We start from the raw sequence: 27,895 nt of genomic DNA, 5'->3' as shown, positions 1-27,895 counted from the left end.
ATCTAACCCCCACAAAACTACAATCTCACTGAGACTGCAGACCCTCTAAGCGTCCCTGTTTTCCAGGGACAGCCGTGGATTTACAGAAGCCATCCCGGTTTCTGATTTGATCCTGGAATGTCCTGCTTTTCCTTAGGATGGACCTATTTTCATTGGAGAAATGTTGGAGGGTATGGAGTTACGTGACCCCCGAGCCAAGGAGATAAGTAACTATACAACCTTTAGAAGACATTTGAAGGTGGCCCCGTATAGGGAAGATTTAACTGTTTAATGTTTTATTATGTTTTTATATATGTTGGAAGCTGCCCAGAATCATTCAAGCAAGGTATGAGCCACTGCCTGACTTGGAAACGATCCTCCCTGTGGTTCCACAAGACTTTCCTTTAGGCCACATACTATGGAAACTCTTTTATTTTAATTTTCCCCCAAAGTAAACTTTTTTCCAATCTCTCTCTCTAAGGGTTCTATCCAATGCAAGTTCCACCAGACGCCATTAACTTTTGTGATGGCTTCTCTCAACTATTGGGTTGTTGCTGTTGCTTTCTGAAAGCTACACGAGGCCACGATTTGACTAAAATTGGGGTGGAAACAGAAGGTGGTGTTCGTGGCTTTCTAGCATTTGATCCCATCATATGAGCACTGGATAGTTTTAAAAGCTTTTTTTAAAAAACCTCATTTTTTAAAGGCTATATTAACTTAAAGACAGCGTCCGGTGGTCTCCTATCCAGCACTAATTGATGTCTATCACATGTACCTCCTCAGCCTCACCATTGCCCTAGAATAAAAGCATCCCAAGCCTTCCTTTTGTATCATCCCTGATAGTAGAAATCAGCTGTAAAGCTGCACATTGTCATTTAAAATGCATCAAATAAGAGCACAGCATACAGGCTTTGGACGACCTCCAAGCAAGCCGTATCATACATCAAATGCATTGGCAATTTAATTCTGCAGAGGAAGTGACAGGCAGTGACAGAGAGAGGATGGGGCAGCTGCAATACCGTAAGAAAGTAAGAAATGCCCTACCGGATCAGGCCAAAGGCCTACCAAGTCCAGCATCCTGTTCTCACAGTGGCCAATCAGATGCCTCTTCAGGGAAGTCTGCAAGCTGGACCTTGATCCTTTGTTTTCCTAGTGGCACATTCTCCCAGGCTATCACCTTATGAGGAAATTAGCTTTTAACATCTGCCAATTCTAGGGAGTTGGCATTGTCTAGCACACAGCTTAGAACACAAGGGTCTGGCTTAATACACACGAGTCTGACATCCAGTTTTAACACTCCAAGCATTGTTTAAATTCTAACACCCAGGATGATTTCCCCACCACCAGCACCAATTGCAAATGGGGCAGAGCGGGACAGAGACTGAGAGAGAATATGCTTGCAACAAAATAAATATCGAAAAGCCAGCAAGTCCAAGGAAACCAAGATTTATCGATGAGTAAACACTGTGGTGCAGTTAGGCAATTTTCATTCCATCCTAGTTTAATGGGGAAGGGGGTCTGCTGAACGTTGGAAGATTCAGAACCAGTGGCGTAGTGTGGGGGGTGCAGGGGGGCCGGCCGCACCGGGTGCAACATCTGGGGGTTAGGGTTAGGGGGCGCAAATCCACAGGTTAGGGGGCGCAAATCCATGGGTTAGGGGGTGCAAATTACTTGCCTTGCCCCGGATGCTGACAACCCACGCTACGCCACTGTTCAGAACAGCCAAAAGTACTTTTGCCTAGTTAAACTGTAGAACTCTTCCCATATGCGATAGTGACGGTTATCAACCTAGCTAGCTTTAAAAGAGGAATAGACAAATTCATGGAAGAGACAGCTATTGAGGGCCAGGACAGCTATATTCTGCCTCAGAGTCCACAGTTACTGGAAATCACCAGAGGGCAGAGTGCTTTTGTGTTTTAATACTGCTTGTGTGTTTCCCACAGACATCTGGGTGGCCACTGTGGGAACAGGACGCTGGACTGGACTAGATGGGCCATTGGCCTGATCCAGCGACGCTCTTCTGATGTTCTTACGGATGGGAATGTTCATGTCTTTCCTCAGCCCTACCACCACATTTTTAGGGGTAGCCTTCTGCTGCGTGGGCCCCTGACCCCACAAAGTACCGCTTCCCGGAGTAGCACCATGGGAGTAAACGCGCTGAACATCGCCTTGTGCGCCCTGGGGAGTTTGCAGCGGCTCCAGAGCCTGGGCTTTTGCCTGCCCACCCCCACCCCCGCCCGCCTATATCCTGTGGGGCTTCTTGGCCAATGATTTACGAGCCACTCTTGCAGGGGGAGCTTTGGAGACGGGAGAAAAGGCCCCGGAGAGAAAGAGAGAGGATGAATGAATGAATGAATGAAGGAGCGTGCATGTGCGTGCTTTGCTGGCTTGCGCGCAAAGGAGACTGTGCAGATCAGCCTCCGTCTTGCTCCTTCTTCCGGGCTCGAACGAGGGTCCTGACGTCTCCAGGCTGTTGGGGAGCGGCACACCCACAGACCCAGGAGGCGGGGGGTGCAGAGAAAGAAACATCCAGGAGGGAGCGACCCCCAACAGCAGCAGCAGCAGAAACGTCCCGAGCCGCCCGCAGTGTGCGTTTTGCGTCGCTAGTTTGCAACGACGGGGGTTGACCATTGCAGTTGCGCCCCCGGAGGACCATTGCCGGAGGAGCGCTGGCCTTTTCTTGCTTTGCCTTTTTTTATTGGATTGCAAACCGACGCTTGGGGGGGGGGGACTCTGCTGGGGGGGGTGTTGCTTCCCGTTCGCTCCGCTTTCCCTCCTCTCTTCCTTCTTCCTCCTCCTCCTCCTTGCAAGGTCCCGGCTGCAAGAACCGCGGCAGAAGAAGACCCTGACGTGAAGGGGACATTGAGGGGAGGGGAGGGGAGGGGGGAGAAGCAGGCGCCGATCATCCCTCCCCAACTCCGCCACAAGACAACTTCGAGGTAAGAAAGAGAGAATCCGGGATCCTGCAAATCCAAATGCGTAAATAGCCCAAACCGCCACAGTTGGCTTGGACAAGGCTTGGTTTGCTTTCCTGAGGAGTGCTCCCTCCCTCCCTCCCTCCTTCCACCCACCCCACCCCAGACCGCATTTATAAAGTAGGGAAGAGAAATTTGGGAGAGGTTGGAAAAGGACAATGTCAAGGAAAAGCCGTGTGGGAAGGCCAGGGCCCCCAGTTGGCGAGGAGAGGGGGACAGAGGTATTCATGAAGGGACCCTTTGCCTCTTATAGATGTTTATTTTGGAAAGAGGATTTTGGCAGGTATGGGGCTGGGAGAAAAGCTATACCTGCTGAAATTCCCCACTCTTAAAGGTACAGGAGTCCATTTCCTCCCTCCTGATCGAGCCACCCAAGCCTGAGTCTGGCTAGATCAAGTAGGGAGACTTTTCAACTGACACGGAATAGATTTGGAGTAGGAACACCGGGCTGGCTCTGCCGGCTCCTGCCAACCTCTTTCTCTTTTTATCCTGGCTTCCCCATGGAGCTGTGAAGTGGGGTCCTGCTGTTTCTTGGTGCTTCAGACTCCCAGGGAGGCAAAGAGAGGGAGGGGAATACAAAATTGTTGCAACAACTTCAGCTTTTGTTGGTGATACTTCTCTGACTGCCTGAGTTCCGTAGGATCCCAGCAGAGGCTGGTGATAAGTTGATGGCAAGAGAAAAACAACAACCCAAACCCTGCCGCCACCGCCTTTCCGGATGGGCAATGGCAGTACCAGAAATCGAGGCGAAAATTTGGGGGCTGTAGAGGTCTGGGATGAGTGGGTAAACATTGCAAAAGAACCTGGCTGCAGGAATGAAAAGACTGTTGTGGATGGGATAGTCAATTCTGGCAAAGTCATCTTTGTTTTGCTTTGTGAAATGGAAACACGGGGAAATGGGCTCCAGGGAGGGAGGGGTGCAATGTTTTGGAATCTACGGTGGGATTGTATGCCTTTCCACTTGTTCCATGCTGCAGATCCTCAATATTAACAACAACAACAACAACACAGAATTAAGGTGACCATGTTTTAATATCTGTGTGGGCAGGAGAGTCATTCTTGTGCTGAAACTGTGTATATCTGTGACAGCGATTGTGGAAGGATGGTTCTCAGGGTGTGAGGGAGTCAGGAACCAAATCATAACATTCTGTGAGGTTTTATTATGGTGTTTTTTTACTATCATAATTTGCCCTGCTTCCCCCACCCTCCCCACACATGTAGATCACTTACCTAATACAGGGGGTTAGTTGCATAACACAATAACAACAGGTATTAATTTAAAGTGTTCTGTAAGGCATTAAGCATTCTTTGAACTTGTGCAGAGAGAAAGCACTAGAGAGGACGGAATGCTGTGTGGATATACAATGCATCCTTCTTGGAATGTGTGTGTTCAGTCGTGTAAGAGGCGGTGTGTTTTACAACATGGCAATCAAGCCAGCACAACCTTTTTTTTCCTGTGTAGGAAGCCAGGTTTATATAGAGTTTTTTTATCACCGTTCCTATATCAGAGGGGAGACATAAACCTCACAACTTCCTTGGCATCCACCTATGTTTTTTTGTGATGGATGTTTGATGGGAGAGATGAGGAAGCAGATCCACCGAGTGTTGTTCTGTGCAAAGCTTGCTTTTCTTCCCCTTTTCTCCTGCTGCGGAGAATGCAGACTTGCAGTAAATTGTTTGCTGATGAATAAGCCTCTAGCAAATTGCATTGCTTTTTGCTTCCAGGCTGCAGGGCATTGTCCTCACCTCACCACCACCCCGAGCTCCCCATTGGCTTGAGGAGAGTGAATAAAAATCACATTAAGGAGGCGCCTTGCCAGCAAAGTATCTCATACCTGCCCCATGGGGTGGGGATTTGCAGAGAAGCTGAAAGCACAAGCTGGTGGCCCTGGCATTGTGTTCCATTGTGTGTCACACAAGGCTGGCTGGAAGCAAAACTCAACCCCCTGCCCTCCACCTCCTCGCTTTGTAAGAGAATGGGACAGGTTGGATTGGAGTGAGCCTGCATGGGGCTCTCTGCCTCCTAAGTGCTTTCCTCTCTTTTTCTCTCCGGATTCAGAAAGCAAATGGGCAGGGGCATTGTTTGGCAACATGTGAAGCCACGGAGTGGTCAGGTCTAAGAACTGGCTTGCAGCCTGGTCTTTTGTATGTTTACTCTAAGTATTAATGCTTATTTTAATGGGGCTTCTTCCTAAGCAAATATACCCAGGCTGTTTCGATCACGTTTGGGAGAACAGCCAAGAGTCTTGTGGGATCTTAAAGGCAGTGTTAGAAACTCAGATATATAAGCCAATCACCAAATGGTACCTCAAACCTAGGTTACACTTGCCACAACAGAATGTCTAGGCACCATTTTTCCTCAATGAATTTTATTATTATTATCTTTCATTCCTGTACTGCTTTATATTTTAAAGGGGGGGGGGGATCTCAAAACATTTTACAACACATTAAAGCATCAAATAAAACAATCCAGGATAAAATAAATTCAGCCTTCGAGAGAAATACTTCAAAGTAACATTTTGCTTTCCCCATATTTATTTACCTGCTTAATTTATATAGCTTCCCCCTAGCAAAACTTGAGGTTTATTGCGGCATACGTTTTCTGTGTAGGGCTTGTTTTGTGAAACGCTTTGGCTGTTGTATCCTTATTCATGGATACAGTATATGTGTGTGTGTTTGTAAATAGTATGACCAAGAGGCTATGGCATAAAAGGGACTCTCTAGTAACAGGAGCAACCCCACCCAACACAAATAAGCTGCACTCAGAGTAGACCAGTTGGAGTTAATGGACCTAACAGAGTCATGTTGATTAATGCCACTGGGTAAAACTTGGTTGAATGCCACCCACTCACTGTTTAAACTCCTGTTGTTTTGGCTATTTAATTTATTTATTCTTCCATTTATATCCTACCTTTCCTCCCAGGTAGCTCAAGTTGGCTTACATGGTTCTTCCCCCCCCCACTCTTCATATTATCCTTGCAACAACCTTGTGAGGTAGGTTAGGCTGAGAGTGGGTGGTGATTGGCTCAAGGTCATCCAATCAGCTTCATGGCTCGAGTGTGGGATTTGAACTCATCTCGTCCGACACTAACTGGTTCTGTGCTGTGTGTATTCCTAACTGAGGAGAACGCTCCGTGTATCTGGCAGAGTGGACTGTCGTCAACAAAGGCTTATGTTGCAGTAACATCTTTTGGCTGCAATCCTAAACACAGTGACTGGGGAGGAGGCCCCATTGAACACAATGGGAGTTACTTCTGCTCAGACATGCTTGAGATCGCACTGTCCATCTCTAGGGTGCTACAATACCAATTTTATTTTGGTTCCACAGACTAACATAATCTGAATTTTGGAGATAAGGATTGATGGCAAATAAGGACGGCCCTACTATTGGTCGGAGTGGGGCAGCCACCTCACGCAGCAGATGCTGGGAAGCAAGGAGAAGCAGTGAAATGTTGGAGATATTGCTGTTGTGGTTGGCCCTCTGCCGCTTAAAGCTAACCTGCTGCCTTCACTTGTCATGCAGGATGCTATCCCATCACTTGCACTGAAGTAAGATTCCGTTGCCAGGCCCCATCTCTGCTGTGAATTTAAAGCATTACAGTGGTACCTCAGGTTACATATGCTTCAGGTTACAGACGCTTCAGGTTACAGACTCCACTAACCCAGAAATAGTACCTCGGGTTAAGAACTTTGCTTCAGGATGAGAACAGAAATCGTGCAGCGATGGCGCGGCTGCAGCAGGAGGCCCCATTAGCTAAAGTGGTGCTTCAAGTTAAGAACAGTTTCAGGTTAAGAACGGACCTCCGGAATGAATTAAGTTCTTAACCCGAGGTACCACTGTATTATAAAACTTTAAACAGTTATGGCTTCCCCCAAAGAATCCTGGGAACTATAGAGTGTTAAGCGAGCTGCAGGGAGCCCCCTATTCTTCTCACAGCTCCTAAAGTTCCCTGGAAAGAAAGGTTGACCGTCCAACACTATTCAACCAGCATGGTGTAGTGGTTAATGCATCAGACTGGGACCTGGGAGGCCAGGGTTCAAATCCCCGCTCAACCATGAAACTTACTGGGCGACCTTGAGCCAGTCACTCACTGCCTCTGAGCCTTGTTGTTGTTTTTGTTGTTGTGTTGTTTAGTCATGCCCAACTCTTTGTGACCCCATGGACCAGAGCACGCCAGGCACCCCTGTCTTCCACTGCCTCCCGCAGTTTGGTCAAACTCATGTTGGTATCTTCGAGAACACTGTCCAACCATCTCGTCCTCTGTCGTCCCCTTCTCCTTGTGCCCTCCATCTTTCCCAGCATCAGGGTCTTTTCCAGGGAGTCTTCTCTTCTCATGAGGTGGCCAAAGTATTGTAGCCTCAGCTTCAGGATCTGTCCTTCCAGTGAGCACTCAGGGCTGATTTCCTTCAGAATGGATAAGTTGATCTTCTGCCCCTGAGCCTAGCTTACCTCAAATGTTTGTTGTGGGGGGGTTGAATGAGGAGGGGGGAAATCATTGATGCCACTTTGAGCTCCTTGGAGAAAAGGGTGGGGTATGAATTAGGTATATAAATAAAGTGTAGCTCTGTGAGGGGAATAGAGGCTCTCCTAACAACTGTCAACACCCTTAACAGACTACAGTTCCCATGATTCTTTGGGGGAAGACACAGGTGTTTAAATCTGTATGATACTGCTTTAAATGTATAGTGCAGATTGTGCCTCGGCTTGGTTGGCTTCTGCATGTGGGATTGGAAGGGGGGCTTTTCTGAGGCAGCAAAATGTATTGGGCTGGCCCTGATGTCGGCCTACCTCCCTGCACCTGCAAAACATGCTACATGAAAGTCGGTTCTTAGGATTTCTACGATTTGATTCCGTATTGCTGTACCTACGGGACCGCCTCTCCTGGTATGTCCCACAAAGAAACTTATAGTCTTCAAATAAAAACATCTTGAAGGTCCCAGGCCACAGAGAGGTTAGGCTGGCCTCAACTAGAGCCAGGGCTTTTTCGGCTGTGGCTCCGATCTGGTGGAACACTCTGTCACAAGAGACTAGGGCCCTGCGGGACTTGACATCTTTCCGCAGGGCCTGCAAGACAGAGCTGTTCCACCAGGCCTTTGGCCAGGGCACAGCCTGACTCCGTCCTTTGGCAATCTTCGCGGAGCTCTGGCCCAATGGTTGCCAGTGGTTTGCTTTGAATTAATTTTATAATGAATGATTTTAGAGTGTTGCGTTGTGCTGTACTGTTGTACTGTTTTATTGTTGTTAGCCGCCCTGAGCCCGGCTTCGGCTGGGGAGGGCGGGATATAAATAAAATTTATTATTATTATTATTATTATTATTATTATTATTATTATTATTATTATTAGCTGCTTAGCTGCTTTGGGCATCCTTGTGTGGCAAAAGTTCCCCTACAAGGTGCAATCTTGATAATAGTGCTAGTAACATTGTGGCAAAAATGGGGCTAAATGATCTGAAACCCAAGTATGCTTTTCTTGGTTTTAAGACCACCTGTCTCAAATGCCAGATTCTGAAGAGTTGCAGCAATTCTCAAACAATGATGGGTGAATATTGTGCAATAGCAAAAAAACCCCTGAAGATCAAAGTAAGAGTGAAATTTTTAATCAGAGATGCTTCTCCAGTATCACAGTATTAGCTCTGCTTGTTTGAAGGTGATTGCATTATTTCTGTCCACACAGTGAAATGCTGGAATTTTGCATTGAAAAAGTAATGTATGTCATGCATATTGGCTAAGGTTTCCTTAATATTGCCTAGTCCAGCAGGGTGTTTTTGGTTTTTTAAAGATAATTTTGTGTTGCTTTTCTTTTTTGAAGACAAAATAATCTCATTGCCTCAGAGAAGGTGGTCTTGGGAAGGTAAAATGGAATGATTAATGCCACGGTCTGATCTCCCAACAGCTGAAATGCTGGGCTAAGGCTTTTTCCACCTTCACACAAGGAGTATGAAGTGTAGTCAACCTGCTTTCATGGAGGTCATGAAAGGATTGATCGGTAGTGAGCCCGTAGCTTGTCCTAAAGACCAAGCCTGGTAGACTCTGGCAAGTTGTCAGGTGGTGTTCTTGTGTGTGCATTTTCACGGCAGTGCGATTGCTTTGTTCCAGTTGGGAAAATTGAATCTGAGGAAGACTGATCTCTCTTCAAAGACAAAGCATTTCCTTGATTGTTAATTGAACAGTCACAAGGCATTTCGTTTTGAAGGTGGCATGGAGCAGATAAGAGAATTACCTTTGCTAAGTCCACCTCTTTTGACGTGTAATTCTGCAAGCTTTTGAGCTAACACAGGACTCTTTGGCAGGTAGACTAGGTAAAGGTAAAGGGACCCCTGACCATTAGGTCCAGTCGTGACCGACTCTGAGGTTGTGGCGCTCATCTCGCTTTATTGGCTGAGGGAGCCGGCGTACAGCTTCCAGGTCATGTGGCCATGTTTACCTTCCCGCCAGAGTGGTACCTATTTATCTACTTGCACTTGACTTGCTTTCGAACTGCTAGGTTGGCAGGAGCAGGGACCGAGCAACGGGAGCTCACCCCGTTGCGGGGATTCAAACCGCTGACCTTCTGATCGGCAAGTCCTAGGCTCTGTGGTTTAACCCACAGCACCACCCGCGTCCCTATCAGGTAGACTAGGAAGGCATTTAAATGCCCAGCTGTTCAAAAACGCCCAAGTTAATTGCAATGTGGGAAATGCAAAGGTAACATACATATTATCTTTGGAGATCAGATCAGCACTTGAGCTTCCCCTGATGCCTTTTTCAATAGTCTATTCTATTGCTTGACTCACTTGCTTGAGATTTGGGAAAGGGCCATTGCTGAAGTGGTAGAACATCTGCTTTGGATGCAGAAAGTTCCAGGTTCAGTCCCTGGCAGGCCCATGTAAGGCAAAGGACGGAGAAGCCCCAGAAGCCTGTAAATTTATTTAGCAGGGGAGTTGGGTAGCATTCATGCCTTGGTACTAGCAGGGGCAGAGCTGGGGGCTCTAGCAGTGGCGTAGCGTGGGTTGTCAGAACCCGGGGCAAGGCAAGTAATTTGCACCCCTAACCCGTGGATTTGCGCCCCCTAACCCGTGGATTTGCGCCCCTAACCCTAACCCCCAGATGTTGCGCCCGGTGCGGCCGGCCCCCCCTGCACCCCCCACGCTACGCCACTGGGCTCTAGCACCCGGAGTGGCACACATGCCGTGCGTCCGGAGGTGGCGTGATCCGCCCTGGGGGCCAATTGGCGTGGCTGTGCGATTCTCCCCTACAGAGAGCCAGGGGAAGGTGGAGAGTCACAGCTTTGCTGCTCGCCGGGCTTGGGAGTCCTAGGCGGGGGGGGGCACACCCCTTCAGGATGACACCCAGAGCGCCCCTGAGTAGTAGAGCACATACTTCTCAAGGTCAGGCCCCCGTCAAAGGATTCATACTACAGTGGTACCTTGGGTTACAGATGCTTCAGGTTACAGACACTTCAGGTTGCAGACTCTGCTAACCCAGAAATAGTACCTCAGGTTAAGAACTTTGCTTCAGGAAGAGAACAGAAATTGTGCTCTGGTGGCATGGCGGCAGTAGCGGGAGGCCCCATTAGCTAAAGTGGTACCTCAGGTTAAGAACAGTTTCAGGTTAAGAACAGACCTCCAGAATGAATTAAGTTCTTAACCTGAGGTACCACTGTATAGAGCAGGGGTAGGCAAACTAAGGCCTAGAATTGCCTTCTAAATCTGGCCCGTGGATGGTCCAGGAATCAGCGTGTTTTTACATGAGTAGAATGTGTGCTTTAAAAAAAAAAATTATTAGTATTTTCCGCACAACAACAACAACACGAAAAATATTGAAAAATAACAATACACAACACACAAAAACCAACATTCGAAAAACTGAAAAAGCAACAACAACTAAAAAAACAAATCCATATCTTACAAGTTAATAATATAAACACTATAAAAACAACAACAAAACATTGACTTCCACCAATCCCACAGCACCTCCTTTATCTCTCATTGTGTCTTCCAGTTTCCCTGTTTTCCTTATCATCTCTATCCTAACAGCTAGATATAAATCTCTCTTTCTTATCCTTTCACTTCACAAGGTTATTCCAGACTCAGCCAGATTTCTGTCCTCGAACCTTGACTTTTGAGGTATTCATTTAGGCACTCCCATTCTTTTTTTACTTCACTTTTTTTTGTCTTATTATGTCTGTCAATTTGGCTAATTCTAAGTATTCTGAAAGCTTACATAACCACTTAGAATGTGTCTTTTTATTTAAAATGCACCTCTGGGTTATTTGTGGGGCATAGGAATTCGTTCATTTTTTCCCTTCAAAATATAGTCCGGCCCACCACATGGTCTGAGGGACGGTGGACCAGCCCACGGCTGAGAAAGGTTGCTGACCCCTGCTATAGAGTATCCTGTAAGAATGACACCGCTGTTCCTTTCCTTGGTGTGTTTGTTTTCCGGCTTACCTGCTTTGCTCTGAGTTCCGCCTTCCCTGAATTCTGCTTTCAGCTAGAATCCCCACAATTAATTTTGGAATTGGGCCATTTAGAGATTGACAAAGCAGAGGGAACGAATCGCTGAAAGAAATGGACGAAGGCGGGACACAGGCTGCATAAAAATGTGCATGCGCTAATTTATACGGATAGATGCAAATATGAAAAATAATCACTACAGTTTGAATAGAAATGCAAGAGACATGCCTGCTCAGTTTGCTGTTCAGGTATTAACTGTTGATGGGCAACTTCAAGGCCCTTCCTCTCCACTCTTATGGTCCTTTAATCTGTCAACTAGACAGGACGTCAGATAGAAGACTCCTTCAAATACAGGACTGCCCTCTGTAGAGTAGGATGCATGGACCTTCCTGAAAAAAGGCTGCAGGTATTGATGCCTTTCTTTCTTCCCCCTCGATCCCCATGGGCATTGATAAAACGCTGGGGAAAGTCATCCTAAGGTGATGTACGGTCAAGATTCCTTTGATGCAGTTTTACTGAGACGTACGTACACTGCAAGCATGTTAGTAAAGCATATCTTGAAAAACATCCTGATGCAATCATTTTTTTAAAAAAAAAGTTTTTTATTTGTACTTTCCAGGTTTGTGCATTTCATTAGTATTACAATCAAATTAACATTTCAAAGTGTGACTTCCTTCCCCCTCTTTCTGCGGTTCCTTAAATTTATTTTTTAACATCTTCTGCAGATCCAAATTCAGTGCTTTTTTTCTGGGGGAATGCAGGGGTACGCATACCCCTAAACATTTTGTGAATCTAAGTTTGGCCTCATTGAGGGGCAATATTTCAATCTGAGTAGGAAAATGAGAGTACTCCTAAACTTTTTTTTTTAATAGAAAAAAGCACTGTCCGACTTCATTTAATTTGCTCATTTAATTATCTACTTTAAAATATATATTCTTATGAAACTGCAGGTTATTACAGTAATCCTGCTAATGTTGTTTATCTGTTTGCAATTTATCTGTAAATATTCAGTGAACTATTTCCATTCTTTTATAAAAAGTTTGTTATCTTGACTTCTTATTCTTTCAGTAAGTTTCGCCATTTCTGCATATTCCATAAGTTTTTGTATCCATTCTTCCTTTGCTGGGACTACTCCTTTCCACTTTTGGGCAAGTAGCATTCTTGCTGCTGTAGTAGCATACGTAAATAAATTTCTATACAATTTAGATAGTTCTGTCCCTATAATTCTCAGAATTTTGGGAATTGATGCAGTCATATTGCCAGATTGCTGACTGGGGTAAGGTATTCTGAGGACATAACACCAATCCTGGCATGGCTGTAATGGCTACCAGTTATATTTTGGACTAATTCAAAGTGCTGGTTTTTACCTATAAAGCCTTCTGTATCTCAGGGCCTCTGTGTTTCCTCACACATGAACCAATTTGGACTCGGTATTTAGGGTTGGGTGATACAATATACCTATGTATCATGATGTCTGAAATAAGGATGGATGTAGAGGCATTGGCTGGCTTCGCAGTGTCCCCCTCATCATGATTATTGCCTGCTCTAGTGATTCCCTCCACCCAGCATGAGGTCAGCTGGAGCTGCAGGGAATGAGACACGCATTGACTGGCTTCAAGGTTCTCCCCACAGCCTGTTAACTAGTCATGGCTTCCCCCAAGGAATTATGGGAACTTCGTTAAGGGTGCTGAGATGTATTAGAGGGGCATCCTCTTTTCTTCTTCCAGAGATGAGGGATTGAATGTTATACCGCTCTGGGAATTGTAGCTCTGTGGGGGGAGCAGAGGTCTCTGTATTGTGAACACTGACTGTCAACAATTCTCCAGGGTCCTCTCCCAGACCCACCTGGAAATGTTGGGGATTGAACCTGCACCAAAGCAGGTTCTCTTCCACTGAGCTATATCCCTTCCCTACTACTAATCAGAGGCATTAACTCTATGATTGTATGTAATTGTGGCTATTTATGCTTTTAAATTTGCTATATCGTTGTTTATTGGATGGTGTGAGCCACCCAGGGCACATACAAACACAAATAGGAATTAACAAAAGAATTCCCAGTGTTTGCTACAGTGTGACTGAGAAATACAATGGTACCTTGGTTCTCAAACTTAATCCGTTCTGGAAGTCCGTTCCAAAAGCAAAGCATTCCAAAACTAAGGCGCGCTTTCCGGTAGAAAGTAATGCAGAATGGATTAATCCATTGCAGACTTTTGAAAACAACCCCTAAAAGAGCAAGTTAACATGAATTTTATTATCTAATGAGACCATTTATCCATAAAAGGAAAGCAATAAACAGTGTACTGCAGTCACACAATCACTCAATCAATCAGTAGCTGAACTGGGTTCCACACAGTCACAAAAACAAAAAAGAGCCACAAAAACTCAAAACAAATAGCAAAAACAGCTTAATACTCAAAACGGAAACGTGGCACTCAAATTGGAAGTGTAACACTCAAAACAGAGCATGTTCAGCTTCCGGGAAAAAGTTCGCAAACCGGAACATACACTTCCGGGTTTGCAGTGTTTGGGTTCCAAGTTGTTTGTGAACCAAGGTGTTTGAGAACCAAGGTACCACTGTACTGAGATAGATGACATGGTATAGCTTCTCGTGTTCTTAGTGTACATCATTTTAAAAGAAAAAAAAATCAACCCATAGACCACTGAATGACATGAATAAAAGTGTGATCATTATTCTTATTATTTAAAAAGTTGCTGTTTTGTTTTAGAGATTTTAGGTGGCTTACGAAACAGAGCTTACTTTGTTTCTCTTTCCTGTTGTGTGTTCATTTAGAACTGGAATAACGCGACTGGGATAAGCGGCAAAGCCTGATCTCCACAAGCCATGGAAACCAGTCAGGACTCTTCTCTGTTCCTTGTGAACATTTTGGAGGAGCTGGATACCAAACAAAACTCTGTCTCCTACCAGGATCTCTGCAAATCGCTATGTGCTAGGTTTGATCTGTCCCAGTTGGCCAAGCTGCGGAGTGTGCTTTTCTACACTGCCTGCCTAGATCCTAATTTCCCCGCCACCTTGTTCAAGGACAAAATGAGGTGCAGCGTGAACAACCAGCAATCAAAGAAGATCATGGTTGCGGCAGACATTGTGACGATATTCAACCTCATACAGATGAACGGCGGGGTGGCCAAGGAGAAGCTTCCTGTTTCACGGGGAAAGATGGGGAAGAAAGAGTCTCTGGAGTCCTGCCGATCGGACACAGAAGTGTGCAATATGGTGGACTGCGTGCTCAACTGCGAGCTGAGGGATGGAGAATTTAACAGGGGGTATTCGAACAGGAGGTCGTCCAAATGCAGGAAAGGGGATTGCAAGGACTGCCCGCAGTTCGTACCTGCTTCCGAGCCCAACTTTCTGCTTGGGGTCAATAAGGAAATGAAAGGGCGAGCGGCTTCCCTCGACCGACTGCAGGCCTTGGCATCCTACACCATTGCCAGCTCTCCCCCCTGCGAAATGCAGAGCACATATTTCCCTATGAACCTCGAAACCGAGTCTATATCTGACCAGGACTCCTTGCCCATCAGCGGGAGCATCAAGGAGGCGTTCATTTCGAACGATGAGCCGTTTGTGATGCAGTCGTGCGTGCAGAAGCGGAACATCTTCAAGGAGGACTTCCACAACCTCATAACCATTTCGCCCAGCTTAATGTCGCCCACTAGCAAAGCAGAGGACGAGCTTGTCGAACCTCCAGGCAGGAAAGAGACCTCCAAGCAGGCGTTTTTCAACCACAGCTTTGAGATGCCCTACAGCAGTCAATACTTGAACCCGATTTATTCGCCTGTGCCTGATAAAAGGAGGGTCAAGCATGAAAGCTTAGACGATCTCCAGGCTTCTACTTACTTTGGCCCGACAACCGTTCTCGGACCGCAAGAAACCAAACGGTGGCTGGGGAAGCCGAGCAAACAAACTCCGTGGCCGGTCAAAAGCTGGAGTTTGAACACTGAAGAAGTACCTGATTTTGAAAGGTCCTTTTTCAACAGGAAACAGTCTGAAGAGAATCCACGGTACCAGGGTTCAAACAGCCAGCCTTCCAATTTCCCAGCCACAGAGAGGCGCCAGCCTTATCTCAACCCCAAGGATCAGCAGTCAATGATGCAGTCTGGCTACGCCATGAAACCGAACGGGCATAAACCCAAAGACATCCCCTCCATCTTGGAAGTGGAGAAGCATGAGCCCATGAAAAAGTTTAAAGACAAGAGTATTAACTGCACCTCTATCCAGCTTCTCAGCATTGACAAAACGAACAGTGTTGGGACTCAGACAGACCAACAGGGGCTGGAACACAAGAAGTGCAAAGAGATGGTCCACCCCAGTCAGAATAAGTATGGAGAGAGACATTCTCTTAAGCAGTCCGACGACGACTCTGAAATTGTCAGCGATGACATCAGCGATATCTTCAGGTTTCTGGATGACATGAGCATCTGTGGGTCTAGTGGGGTGATGCAGTCGTCGTGTTACAACAGCACCGGCTCGCTTTCTCAGATACACAAATCGGACTGCGAAAGCTCCCCTGAACACCACTTAGCTAAAATCTCCAATGGCAATGCCGGCAACAAGCTGGAAAAAGTCTCGCGCCTGGAGATCAGCGGCACAGACGACGAGCTGAAAACCAGCGTCTGCAAACTGGTTCTAAGGATTGGGGAAATCGAAAAGAAACTGGAGTCTCTCTCCAGCGTCAGGGATGAAATTTCTCAAGTTCTGGGGAAGCTGAACAAGTTGGATCAAAAGATTCAGCAGCCAGAGAAAGTGAGCGTCCAACTGGATCTCAATTCCTTGACCAGTGAGGTTCAGTCTGAAGAAAGTACCTCGCCCAGGATCTTCTCGTGCCATAATTCTTCACACGGAGGCAAACTGGAGAATAATCCGGACTGGTGTTGTTCAGATGCCAGTGGCAGCAATAGCGAAAGCCTCCGGGTCAAAGCCTTAAAAAAAAGCTTGTTCACCAGGAGGTCTTCGAGGTCACTGACAGAGGAAAACAGTGCCACAGAATCCAAGATAGCTAGTATATCTAACTCCCCTAGAGACTGGCGAGCTATCACGTATACAAACCAAGCTGGCATTACGGAGGAAGATATGAAAGACAGGGGTGGAGGCGAGAACAAAGACTGGCACAGAAAATCCAAAGAGGTAATTTTTCAATTTCTGCTCAGTGAATTATATTTTTAACTTGACTGCATGAAAAGGATCTGGTGTAATTCTCGAAAGGCTCCGAGGATTACAACATCTGCCTGCTACTACACTACTGTTAGAATTGTTTTAATGAATTTCCGTCTGTTTTCTTAACCCACTTGTTTTTTTCTTCCCCACGGCAATATCCAGAATACAGAAGGAGCTGCAGTCTAAAAACAACACCGATCGTATAATTTGAGGTTGTCCCAAAACAACACCAGCTGCCCCAAAATGTAGATTTTTTAATTTACATGGTATACTTAGAATCATAGAATTGGAACGGGACCCCATGGATCATCTAGTCCAATCCCCTGCAGTGCAGGAATATGCATCCATACGGGGATCAAAATCGCCACCTTGGCCAACTGAGCTAACCTGAAAGCAAATAGACTTGTATAGTTCATTTGACAGTTCAGTTTGCATGTTAATTCTTTACAGATAGGACTCACCTATTGGTGAGAAATGCCTTTAAGAAGTGTATACTCACATGTGCTCTCCCTCTGTTTAGATATCTCTGTATTCTGACATTATTATTATTATTATTATTATTATTATTATTATTATTATTATCTGATGTTAGTCCGTAATTATAGGGTCACACTCATGGCCTTATGTTAAGGGTAAATTGGCTGTATTGAATCCCACCATTATAATGAGAAGTCAGATTTCCAGGGGGTAGTTAGAAAATGGTTCATCGGACTGATTTGAAACTGGGCAGTGTAGGAGAAGCATTTTTCAGGATGGTTCAAACCAAATTTGGGGTAGAAGGGGTAAGAAATGGCTTGTTCTGAAGAAGTTTTTTAAAAACCTAGACAAAATACCAGCTTCTTGATGGGTACCTTATGTTTTTATTTCTTAGACTTTGCTCAGGTGATTTTTCCAGAAATATTTCTCCATTTGTACTGCATCTTTTCTGTTAGGTCAAAAGGAATGCCTAGAGAATGTGCTTTTGTCGAATAGTAGTGTAATATGTTGGTAGATTGGGTTAAAAATAAATAAACCAAAAAGGCATTTTTGTGGCCAGTGTTGGTCAATGGGATTTCATACGGTTGTTCCTTGCACATGCTCAGTACGAACTTGTTGTGAGAGAAGGTTAGGTGGAGGAAAGTTGGGTGGAGTGAGAATGTCTGTCAGACAGGTCAGTTGGAACATGCCAACACGGATATGTGAAGGACAGAAAAGAACTGCGAGAGGGAAATGAAAGTTTATTGTTATTTTTAATTATAGAGCCACAGCGGTTAGGGGTATGTGTGTTGACTGAATCGTGTTCCTCCATTTATGATGAGAAATTGGAAGGGCGGTAGTAGGTTCTACGACTTACAGTTTGAGCGTGTCTCAGCGGAATGATATGAAGCTCAGCAGCATAGGAGAGACAGCTTCGAGGGCAGCCCATGATGAATTTGAGATGGACAGGATAAGAAATGGCTTTTTTTTTTTTTTTTTGATGAATTCAGCATTTGGTGAGAGACTTCAGCTTGTTGACAGGTTCTGTGCATTGTTCTTTCATAGATTTTGCTGGGGTGGTTTTTCAGGGGAAAAAATGTTTGTAGTGTGTGATTTGAGGAAACTAGGGATGGTTTAAAGATTAAGAGAGTATGTAACATGTGCTTGTCACATTGTGTAACATGTTTGTAGTTTGTGAGCATTTTAAAGAAGATCCTTCTTCTTGGTTGAGCGGTACAGAACTTTATGAGTATATTAAATAACTTATACAAATAACTTTCTTCTTGTTTTTAAACAGGCTTTAAAGTCTTTCTCGTTCACAAGGCTTTTATGAATGATTAAAGCCTTGCTTGCTCCTGTGTATACTATTATGCTTATGGGTTTTGTTTTAGTTATTTATCCTGTTTTGAACTGTAGACGTTTTCTTTGTTTGTTTAGTTATGTCAGGTGCCTTGAGAATTTATTTTATTTTATTTCGAGAAATCCAAAGAAGATTGTTTCAATTTGTATATTATTTTAGAAGGTGCAAAATTGGTAAGGTAAAGGTAAAGGGACCCCTGACCATTAGGTCCAGTCATGACCGACTCTGGGGTTGCGGCGCTCATCTCACTTTATTGGCCGAGGGAGCCGGCGTACAGCTTCCCAGTCATGTGGCCAGCATGACTAAGCCACTTCTGGCGAACCAGAGCAGCGCATGGAAAAGCCGTTTACCTTCCCGCCGGAGCAGTACCTATTTGTCTACTTGCACTTTGACGTGCTTTCGCACTGCTAGGTGGGCAGGAGCTGGGACCGAGCAATGGGAGCTCACCCCATCACGGGGATTCGAACCTCCAACCTTCGGATTTTTGGCAAGACCTAGGCTCTGTGGTTTAACCCACAGCGCCACCCATGTCCCCGCAAAATTGGTAGATTCATATTAAAATGTGAACGGTATTTCTTACCCTGTTCCTAGTCACTTTCAGAGTCACTTCCCTCCTTCCACACATAGGAGGCAGAGTTTTAGGGAAGAGATGGAGGGAATCAACCCTCCCTAGCCAGCCAACTGACTCACCTGTGTGGAGTTTCATGAGCTCTTCCGCATGAAATTCCTGGTTGACTACGGGTGCATTCAGAAATGGGGAATAGTGCATGGGACACGGGTGGCGCTGTGGTCTTAACCACTGAGCCTCTTGGGCTTGCTGATCAGAAGGTCGGCGGTTCGAATCCCCGTGATGGAATGAGCTCCTGTTGCTCCGTCCCAGCTCCTGCCAACCTAGCAGTTCAAAAGCATGCCAGTGCAAGTAGACAAATAGGTACCACTGTGGCAGGAAGGTAAGCGGTGTTTCCATGCACTCTGGCTTCTGTCACGGTGTCCCATTGTGCCGGAAGCGGTATAGTCATGCTGGCCACATGACCCAGAAAGCTGCCTGTGGACAAATGTCGGCTCCCTCAGCCTGAAAAGCGAGATGAGCGCCGCAACTCCATAGTCGCCTATGACTGGACTTAACCATCCAGAGGTCCTTTTCCTTTTCACCTTTAGTGCATTAGTTTTCCTGATTATAACAGTAGTGCTACTGCCCCGTTCTCTAATGTTCCTTTCACACTGCAGTACCTGTTGTGTTATGGAACTGTAGCTTATTGACCCATAAACCAGCATGTTTGCATTGACTTTCATTCATACCACTAGACATGGTGTGACACAACCAACATCATTGGACGTTTCTACAGAAGCTACATGTGTGCTTCTGTTCCTCCATGATAATGGCAGGAAAGAACTATATGCTGGTGTACTGCCCCAAATTTTGCCACTTTACTCCCACAATTTTTCCGGGTTAAGGGCTGCAAATGGTGCCCCCCACCCCGCAATCAAATAACACAGAAATGAGCACTAAACAGGTACTGCATTCCATTAGTTTTCTCATAAGTGGCTTCTGCGTTGTGTATAATGCAGAAATAAACAGCAAGGGAAACATTGGGGAAATGGAATAAACCAATAAGTTAAAGTATAGCTTTGTTTTACTTCTGTTAGATCAAGGTCCTGAATGATGGATGTGTATGTATATTTTGATGAACTGAATTGGCGGGGAAGTGTGTGTGTGTGTGTGTGTGTGTGTGTGTGTGTAAAAATAGTAGTATTTAGCTTATTTTTTAGTAGTAGTATTTAGGGCTGAGCGATATCTGGTTTTCAACAGCAGCTAAACATCATGATTTTTATTATTATTATTTATTCCCCGCCCTCCCCAGCCAAGGCCAGGCTCAGGGTGGCTAACAAGCAATAATGAAAACAAGTTGAATGAATACAACTTAAAAACAAGATTAAAATACAACATTAAAATAGTGAAACAGTAAGATATAAAAATGTTAAAATGCAGCCTCATCACAGGACAAGAAAGAAAAAAGAAAGTGATATAGATGATATAGTGATATAGCAGAATGTCTGAATGGTTTTTCCTGCATCGTGATTTTTGCGCAGCACAGAACACACACACACATCGTGATTCGCAATAAAATATTATGAAACCAGTATCACAATATGGACTTCAAACCAGTCTTGAATGATATATTGATATATCACCCAGCCCTAGGTGTAATACATATAATCACAATTTTATGGATGATATATAATACGACTTGTGCTGTACCTGTGATGTTCTGTTATGTAATTGCCATTTGTTGTTTGCAAGCTGCTTTCGGATTTGTTTGAATGGAAAGCGGCATAGAAACACATTGAATGAAATTAAAAATGAATCGAATAAACAGCCATGTGGATGCAGCCAAGGTGACTGAGTTGTTGAGCACGAAACTCCTTTCTTTCCTTCTCTGAACTGCTTGTGCGACTCCCTGCAGGCAGATAGGCAATATGAAACCCCACACGCCCCAAGGCACTCCAAGCAACCCAAAGATGGCTTCTTGATTGAGCAAGTCTTCAGCCCCCACCCTTACCCAGCGTCGCTCAAGTCGCACATGAAGACCAACCCCCTCTACACGGACATGCGGCTGATGGAACTGGCGGAAGTGAAGCGGGCTCAGCCGTCATGGACCATTGAGGAATACACGAGGAACTCGGGCGAGAAAGGAAAGTTGGCCGCTCTGGATCTACAAGTGAGTCACGTTGGTTTCCACCGTGGGTGGCCTGTGCCAAAGTGGAACCTACCCAAAAGAAGGGGAAACCTGAATGTTGAAGGGTATAGAGATTCATATTGTCAGTAAGTATGTCAGACCCTCTAAGTGTCCCTGTTTTCCAAGGACAGTCCCGGATTTACAGAAGCCGTCCTGGTTTCTGATGTGATCCCAGAATGTCCCGCTTTTTCTTAAGACGTCCCTATTTTCATCGGAGAAATGTTGGAGGGTGTGGAGTTATGTGACCCCCCAACCAAGGAGATAAGTAACTATACAACATTTAGAAAAAATCTGAAGGCAGCCCTGTAGAGGGAAGTTTTAAAATGTTTAACGTTTAATTGTGTTTTTTATATATATCGGTAGCCGCCCAATCAGATGCATGGGGTATAAATATTATTATTATTATTATTATTATTATTATTATTATTATTATGGAATAGGACGTCCCTATTTTCAACGAAGAAATGTTGGAGGGTGTGGTAGGTTTGGATTGCAAACCTGTATCTGAGAAGTGTGGGAGCTTTTTCTTCCTATGAACTGCATTTCCTCGGGAGAAAGTGGTCAGGGTCTACATACCAGGAGTGGGCGGGGCCCATTCCCATATTAATTAATTAATTAATCTCTATACCTCCCTATACCTGAAGGTCTCAAGGTGGTTCACATAAAGCAGGCATCCCCAACCTCGGCCCTCCAGATGTTTTGAGACTACAATTCCCAGCATCCCTGACCGCTGGTCCTGCTAGCTAGGGATCATGGGAGTTGTAGACTAAAAACATCTGGAGGGCCGAGGTTGAGGAAGCCTGACATAAAGGATCGCATACATATAATCCAAATACAAACGACAACCCAATGGAACCGCCCTAAAAAAGAGCCAGCATTTTAAAAAGTGTGTAGGATGTAAATCAGATCAGTCAAAGGCCAGGTTCAAGAGGAACGTTTTTGCCTGGCGCCTAAAGGTGTATAATTAAAGTGCCAGGCGAACTTCCTTGGAGAGAACATTCCACAGATGGGGAGCCACTGCAGAGAAGGCCCCGTTTTTGTGTTGCCACCCTCCTGACCTCTCGAGGAGCGGAACATGAAGAAGGGCCTCAGAAGATGATCTCAGGGTCCGAGTAGGTTCATATGGAAAGAAGCAGTCCTTGAGGTATTGCAGTCCTGAGCCGTTTAAATCACATTCCCTGCGTCTAGGGGCGGAGGCAATAATGCAGTGATATCAATTGCAGGAACCCACTGGAAGGGAGAGCGCTGTTGTGCTTGGCTCCTACTTGAGGATTTCCTCCTGCAGGCATCGGGGGGGGGGGCTGTGAGAACAGGATGACTAGATGGGTCGTTGGCCTGATCCAGCAGGTTCATCTCATGTTCACACAAATTCACACACATGTAAGATGTGCGCAGGTGTTCGCATGAATGCCTGAATGATCTCAAGTGTGGATTGGTGCACATCCTGGCTGCATGCCCAATGTCCTTGTGGGCATTGCCTGCCCCCACTCAGTCCACAGTCTTCCGCATGCCCTGGTCCTTGATCATTCAGAGAGTTCTACTAGCATTCAAAGGAACACAAGAAGAAGCCACACAGAGAGGTTCCTTGGACAACACAGGCAAGATCAGGGACCAAGCACGGAGAATAAATGCACACAAGGACATTGGGGTGGGCCTTGTGTGTGCACCTAAACATGCCATACTTGTGTGTGAATTGGGTGTGTGCAATGATAGGGTGTCCCATCATTCAGCCTGGTCCCTGAGGTCCAACTCCGAGGGCCTTCTGGTGGTTCCATCACTGCAGGAAGTGAAGTTACAGGGAACCAGGCAGAGGGCCTTCTTGGTAGGGGCGCCCTCCCTGTGAGATGCCCTCCCATCAGATGTCAAGGAGATAAAGAACTACATAACTTTCAGAAGACATCTAAAGGCAGCCCTGTATAGGAAAGTTCTTTAATGTTTTATATGTGCTGGAAGCCACTCAGAGCAGCTGGGGAAACACAGCCAGATGGGTGAGATATAAAAATAATAATAATAATAATAATAATAATAATAATAATAATAATAATAATAATGTTGATCCCTTCTAGTTTTGGTATTTATTTGGTCTGCCCACTGCTAGTATGTACATCCTGCTAGTATGTACTACTTTGGACCATTTGCACGCTAAGGCGCACAGCTGACTAGATCTCTAAATCCACCCACACTACGTTCACTCACAACCCATTCTCAACACATTCACACCAGCTGCTTGGCTTCTATGCTACAGTGCATAGAGGGGGCTTCCTTTCTCAGCATGCAGTATGGAAATGTAGCAAGCTGCCCACAGAGATCAGGAGCAGTCTCTTACTCCATGACAGCCTCAGCAGCAGGAGAGCAATGGAAAAAGTCCATGCTAGACAGGATTTTGCAGCCTAGCAGCAAACCGCAGTGCAACAAGTTCCCCATCTCTCACTTTGCCTATTCTAAATCCTCAGAGCACATAATGCATATTATGACTAGGGTTGTAGCGTTCAGTCAATTATCTGTTTTAGAAACTGACCAACTGGAGAGGTGCGAATCAGCTAGCAGGGTTGCTGCTGCTGCTTAAAAATGTTGATTGTTTTGTTTTTGTTTGTTAAAACTCATTTATTCAAAAGTTACAATGCAGCTTTGTTCCCTGCTGTAACATCACAGAATGATCAATGCATTCCTCAATCCCTCATCACTGTCATTTTGGCTTGCTGGATACCCTCAGTAGGAACCCAACAACCAATCTGATTTCAATTAATATATTAATTGTTTTTAATAAGATACTCCCTTCTAGGTTTGAGAAGACCCAGGGCAAAACACCCAAATGGACTTTGCATATGGCGGTCAGTAGGCGCACTCCAAATGAGCACCAGATGCCATTTTAATTTCCCACGATGCCTGGTGTTGAAATAGCTCTGCTCTGAGATGTTGTGTGGGAAGCTAAATTGACTGTTCCACACCACCTGGCCCAGGAGCCTCAGAGCTGGCAAATAACATTATGGTTAGTCCCTGGCAACTGACCGAGGATTATGAATGCTGGTGTCAGGACTGGTCGGCCTACGTGGCTGGTAGGCTCCCTTCGGTTCTGTGGGTCGCTTGTTGTGCAGGCCTGCCCTCCCTCAGAATTTTACACATGAGTTGTATTTTAAATAGTAATTTCCCCACCACCACCAGATGCTTTTCGCAGTTTCTGTCACACACAGGTGGCAAGATTCAGGAATAAATCAGCCGTTCTGAGACCCAAGAGACTGGAGGGGTTAGAAGATTTCAGTCACATAGTGTTGCTAGGACTTGACTTAAGGACATCTTGCGGTCTGTTTTTAGAGAGGCTGCCGAATTGAGAGCAGGAAGTGTTGCAACAGGGGAGCGTGAGGCAGCCACTTTATAATAAGCTTTGTTTCCTTGTTTGTTGCAAATTTGAGAACGTGGCGACAGAGGAAGCCATCTTTGAGAAGCTGCCTGCCAGCCTGAATTTTTCAGCAGATCCAATACACTCTCTTTTTATATTCAGTGGATTCTCGGGTTGCAAACGTGATCCGTGCAGGAGGCACGTTCGCAACCTGCAGTGTTCGCAACCCACAGTGCCGTGTCTGCGCATGTATGGGTCGTGATTTGGCGCTTCTGAGCATGCAAAAAGCGCGATTTAGTGCTTCTGTGCATGTGCGATTGCCGAAACCCGGAAGTAACCTGTTCCAGGACTTCCGGGTTCGGCGCGGTGCGCAACCTGAAAACATACAACCTGAAGTGTTTGTAATCCAAGGTATGACTGTACAGTCATACTTCAGTTCCTGAATGCCTCCCTTTATGTACTTTTCGGCTCCCGAATGCCGAAAACCCAGAAGTAAGTGTTCCGGTTGTCGAACATTTCGGAAGCCGAATGGGCTTCCAGAACTGATTAAGTTTGGCAACCGAGATTTGGCTTCAAAGAAGAATCGCTTCTTGCCTGTGTCTGCTTCGCTATCACTAGCCACGATGTCTATGTTTTGCCTCCACTGTCAGAATACTGCTTACTGGGAATCAAGCAGGAAGAGTCTCCTCACAGAACTACAATTCCCAGAGTGGTTTAGCAATCAAGCCTTCTTCCAGGGAACTCTGGGAATTGTGGTTCTGTGAGCAGAATGGCGGTTTCCTAGCAAACTCTCAGGACCCTTAACAAACTACGCTTTCCCAGAATTCTTTGGGGGAAGTCGTGACTGTTCAAGTGGTACAGCAGTGCTTTGAATGTATCGTGCGGATGTGGCCTAAGTTGTGCGTATCCTTATTTAGAGCAGGAATTCAGAGAAAGAGAATCTTAATGGCTTTCTTCTTCTTTTTACTTTCCAGACTCAAGAATCTTTAAACCCCAACAATTTAGAGTACTGGATGGAGGACATCTATACCCCAGGCTATGACTCGTTACTAAAGCGCAAAGAAGCGGAATTCAGAAGAGCAAAAGTTTGCAAAATAGCTGCCCTGATTGCAGCCGCAGCCTGTACTGTTATCCTTGTCATTGTCGTTCCCATATGTACTATGAAATCGTGAATTTGACGATGGATGAATAAATCCGTCCTGTAACATTTGCTCCAGATATTCCATTCAGTCTTTTAAATAATCACCTTATGGCAAAAATTGTAACCGTGGACTGGGAAGGATGCGCTGAGCGATCCCAGCGAGGGAGCATGTAAAGACATTTGGGGTTTGTTTGTTTCTGTTTCTGTTTTGTTTTTTTGTTTTTTAAAAAGAAGAGTCTTTTTAAAATAGCAAAGCACCTGGCAGACTTAACACTAACTAGGTTTAAATTTTTACACGTCATTACAAGTGGAATTCTTTCCCTCTCTTTTCCCCCCACCCTTTGAAGAGAAGATAAAATATTTTGCAAGACTGGCTGTGGATGAAGAAAGAGGTTCCTCTCACTCCTCTATACTGAGAGAGATTTTATACTAAAGTTATCTAGATTGACTGCTAACCATCCTGTACAAATATGCATCTCATCAGACAGATAAGAGCAGTGATACTGCGCTCCAAAGTATGAACAACCTGAATGTATTTTTGTGCTGGTTCTGTTACGTATTCCTCGTTTGTCCAGTTTTGAAAGCAGATTGGTTGCCATGGGACGGGTGCGTTCCTACATTTGGAATCGATAAGGGCTCTTTGTAACAAGGTCTTCCCCTCAGACCCTCCTTTGTTATCACTGAGTACTTTGGTGAAGCATCATCTGCTGTAGACCAAAAAGATCCAAAAGGGTTTTTTATTGCTTGCATTAATAATCACATTTCCTCCCCCCCAAAAAAAAGCCGGCATGTGCTTCCAGCCAAAAAAGGTTGCATTGTTGTTGTTTTACCTCCACCAGTGGCGTACAAATGTTGCTCTTTTGTTCCGTTCCAGTCAGGCGAAATCCAACAAATTCAGGAGGTGTCCATTGTTCTGCTGCGATGGTTGGAATGCTTATAACCAGAATGGTTGTAACTTTAGAGAAGTTTGCACAGTTGCTGTTGGTTTCTTGGTGGGGAGAGGAAAGGATCCATGCGCAGGCAACATAATTCCTGGCGACATGCATGTTGTCTGTGCAGTCCTATCACTTGTGCAATCGGTACACATGAGAAAAAGGCCATGTGCATGTGTCAGCTGTTTGCGCATGGAGCTCCGACACATGAGGGCTAGTCTTGGACCCATCAAGATCCTCCATTATGTGGGAAAGCTCTGTGCATGTGCATTGATGTGGCACATATGCGCAATGTACGTATGGGTGGTGGGATCTAGCCAGTTCAGTACATAGGCAGTGGGAGGCTGGCTATTGGCTGGATCCCCTGTCACTCTTCTCTGTTGAACTTGTGAGGAGGTTTGTCAGAATGTTACTTTCGCAACAAACATTTTGTGCCTTTTTAGAATGTAAACGAACAGGATGGGTCATTTGTGTTTTGTGGTGATTGGGTTGTCGTTGTCGTTTTAATACTTTTCATTTCATAACAAAGCGCTGCATCGGGCGGGCAGTGCAAATCCTGCATTATGTTTTTCAGATCTAGAACTAATACAGTATTTTCAGTGCATGCTTAAACGTGCAAACCAAGAGTTGTCTCCAACTAGGTCCTGCTCAGAGTAGACCCACTGAAATTAATAGTCCTGCATTAGTCATGTTCATTAACTTCGGCGAATATACTCTTGAGTAGAAATAGCACTGGCTACAACTCCCAAGTGTTTTGGGAGAAGTATTGTAGAAAGATGCTGAGAGGTCTTATGGGATCCCCATTCGCCTCTACAATTCTCTGTGGAAAGGAATTGGTTGTTAAACCACCCTGTGGAGAACAGGGTTCTACTAACAGCTCTCAGCATCCTTAATGAACTACAGCTCCCAGAATTCTTTGGGAGAAACCATGACGGTTTTAAAGTGGTATCACAGTACTTCAAATGTATGGTGTGAATGTGGCCTAACTTAGGTTCATTGTTTTTTGTGGTTCTACTGTGGATTCCTATTCCTCTCAGAAAGCTACGTTTCCCAGAGTTCCCTGGGAAAGAGCATGAGCTGTTAAACCATTCTGGGAATTGTAGATCTGGGAGAAGAACAGTGGTCTCCTAACTCTCAACAGTTCCCAGGATTCTTTGGGGTTGGGAAGCCATGATTGAAGTGCAGTGCAGTGAACAGTGCAGATGGGACCATTGTTTTTAGGGTTGGATATTGCTTTCAGCTGTCTGTGGTAAGTGTTCCTCATATTTTGAAATAGTAGGTGCTATTTAGCCCCAACTACAGCTGCATATCATGCACCCATGCGCTGTAATGTTTTGACAGTGCTCAGATCAGCCCGGAAACAAAATGTC

General features: G+C 45.3%; 1 protein-coding gene across 1 annotated transcript; it reads left to right on the top strand.

Moving 5' to 3' along the window:
• The first annotated feature begins 2,743 nt into the window (after positions 1-2,743).
• MINAR1 (membrane integral NOTCH2 associated receptor 1) lies at positions 2,744-26,359 on the top strand. The gene is made up of 4 exons (XM_083586397.1): positions 2,744-2,918; positions 14,183-16,531; positions 20,843-21,097; positions 25,427-26,359. Exons 2-4 carry the CDS (start codon positions 14,234-14,236, stop codon positions 25,622-25,624), a joined length of 2,751 nt encoding a protein of 916 aa, XP_083442523.1. The 5' UTR covers positions 2,744-2,918; positions 14,183-14,233; the 3' UTR covers positions 25,625-26,359.
• The last annotated feature ends 1,536 nt before the right edge of the window (positions 26,360-27,895 follow it).

The sequence above is a fragment of the Podarcis filfolensis genome, assembly GCF_964270895.1.
Source record: "Podarcis filfolensis genome assembly, chromosome: 14".
NCBI classification, from domain to species: Eukaryota; Metazoa; Chordata; class Lepidosauria; order Squamata; family Lacertidae; genus Podarcis; species Podarcis filfolensis.
Note: the sequence above shows the minus strand (reverse complement) of the source record. Positions and strands in the feature narration are given on the sequence as shown.

Coding starts and splice junctions, on each gene's coding strand:
- MINAR1 (XM_083586397.1), top strand. CDS start 14,234: ATGGAAACCAGTCAGGACTCTTCTCTGTTCCTTGTGAACATTTTGGAG. Junction 16,532..20,842: donor GGCACAGAAAATCCAAAGAG/GTAATTTTTCAA, acceptor GACTCCCTGCAG/GCAGATAGGCAATATGAAAC. Junction 21,098..25,426: donor TGGCCGCTCTGGATCTACAA/GTGAGTCACGTT, acceptor TTTACTTTCCAG/ACTCAAGAATCTTTAAACCC.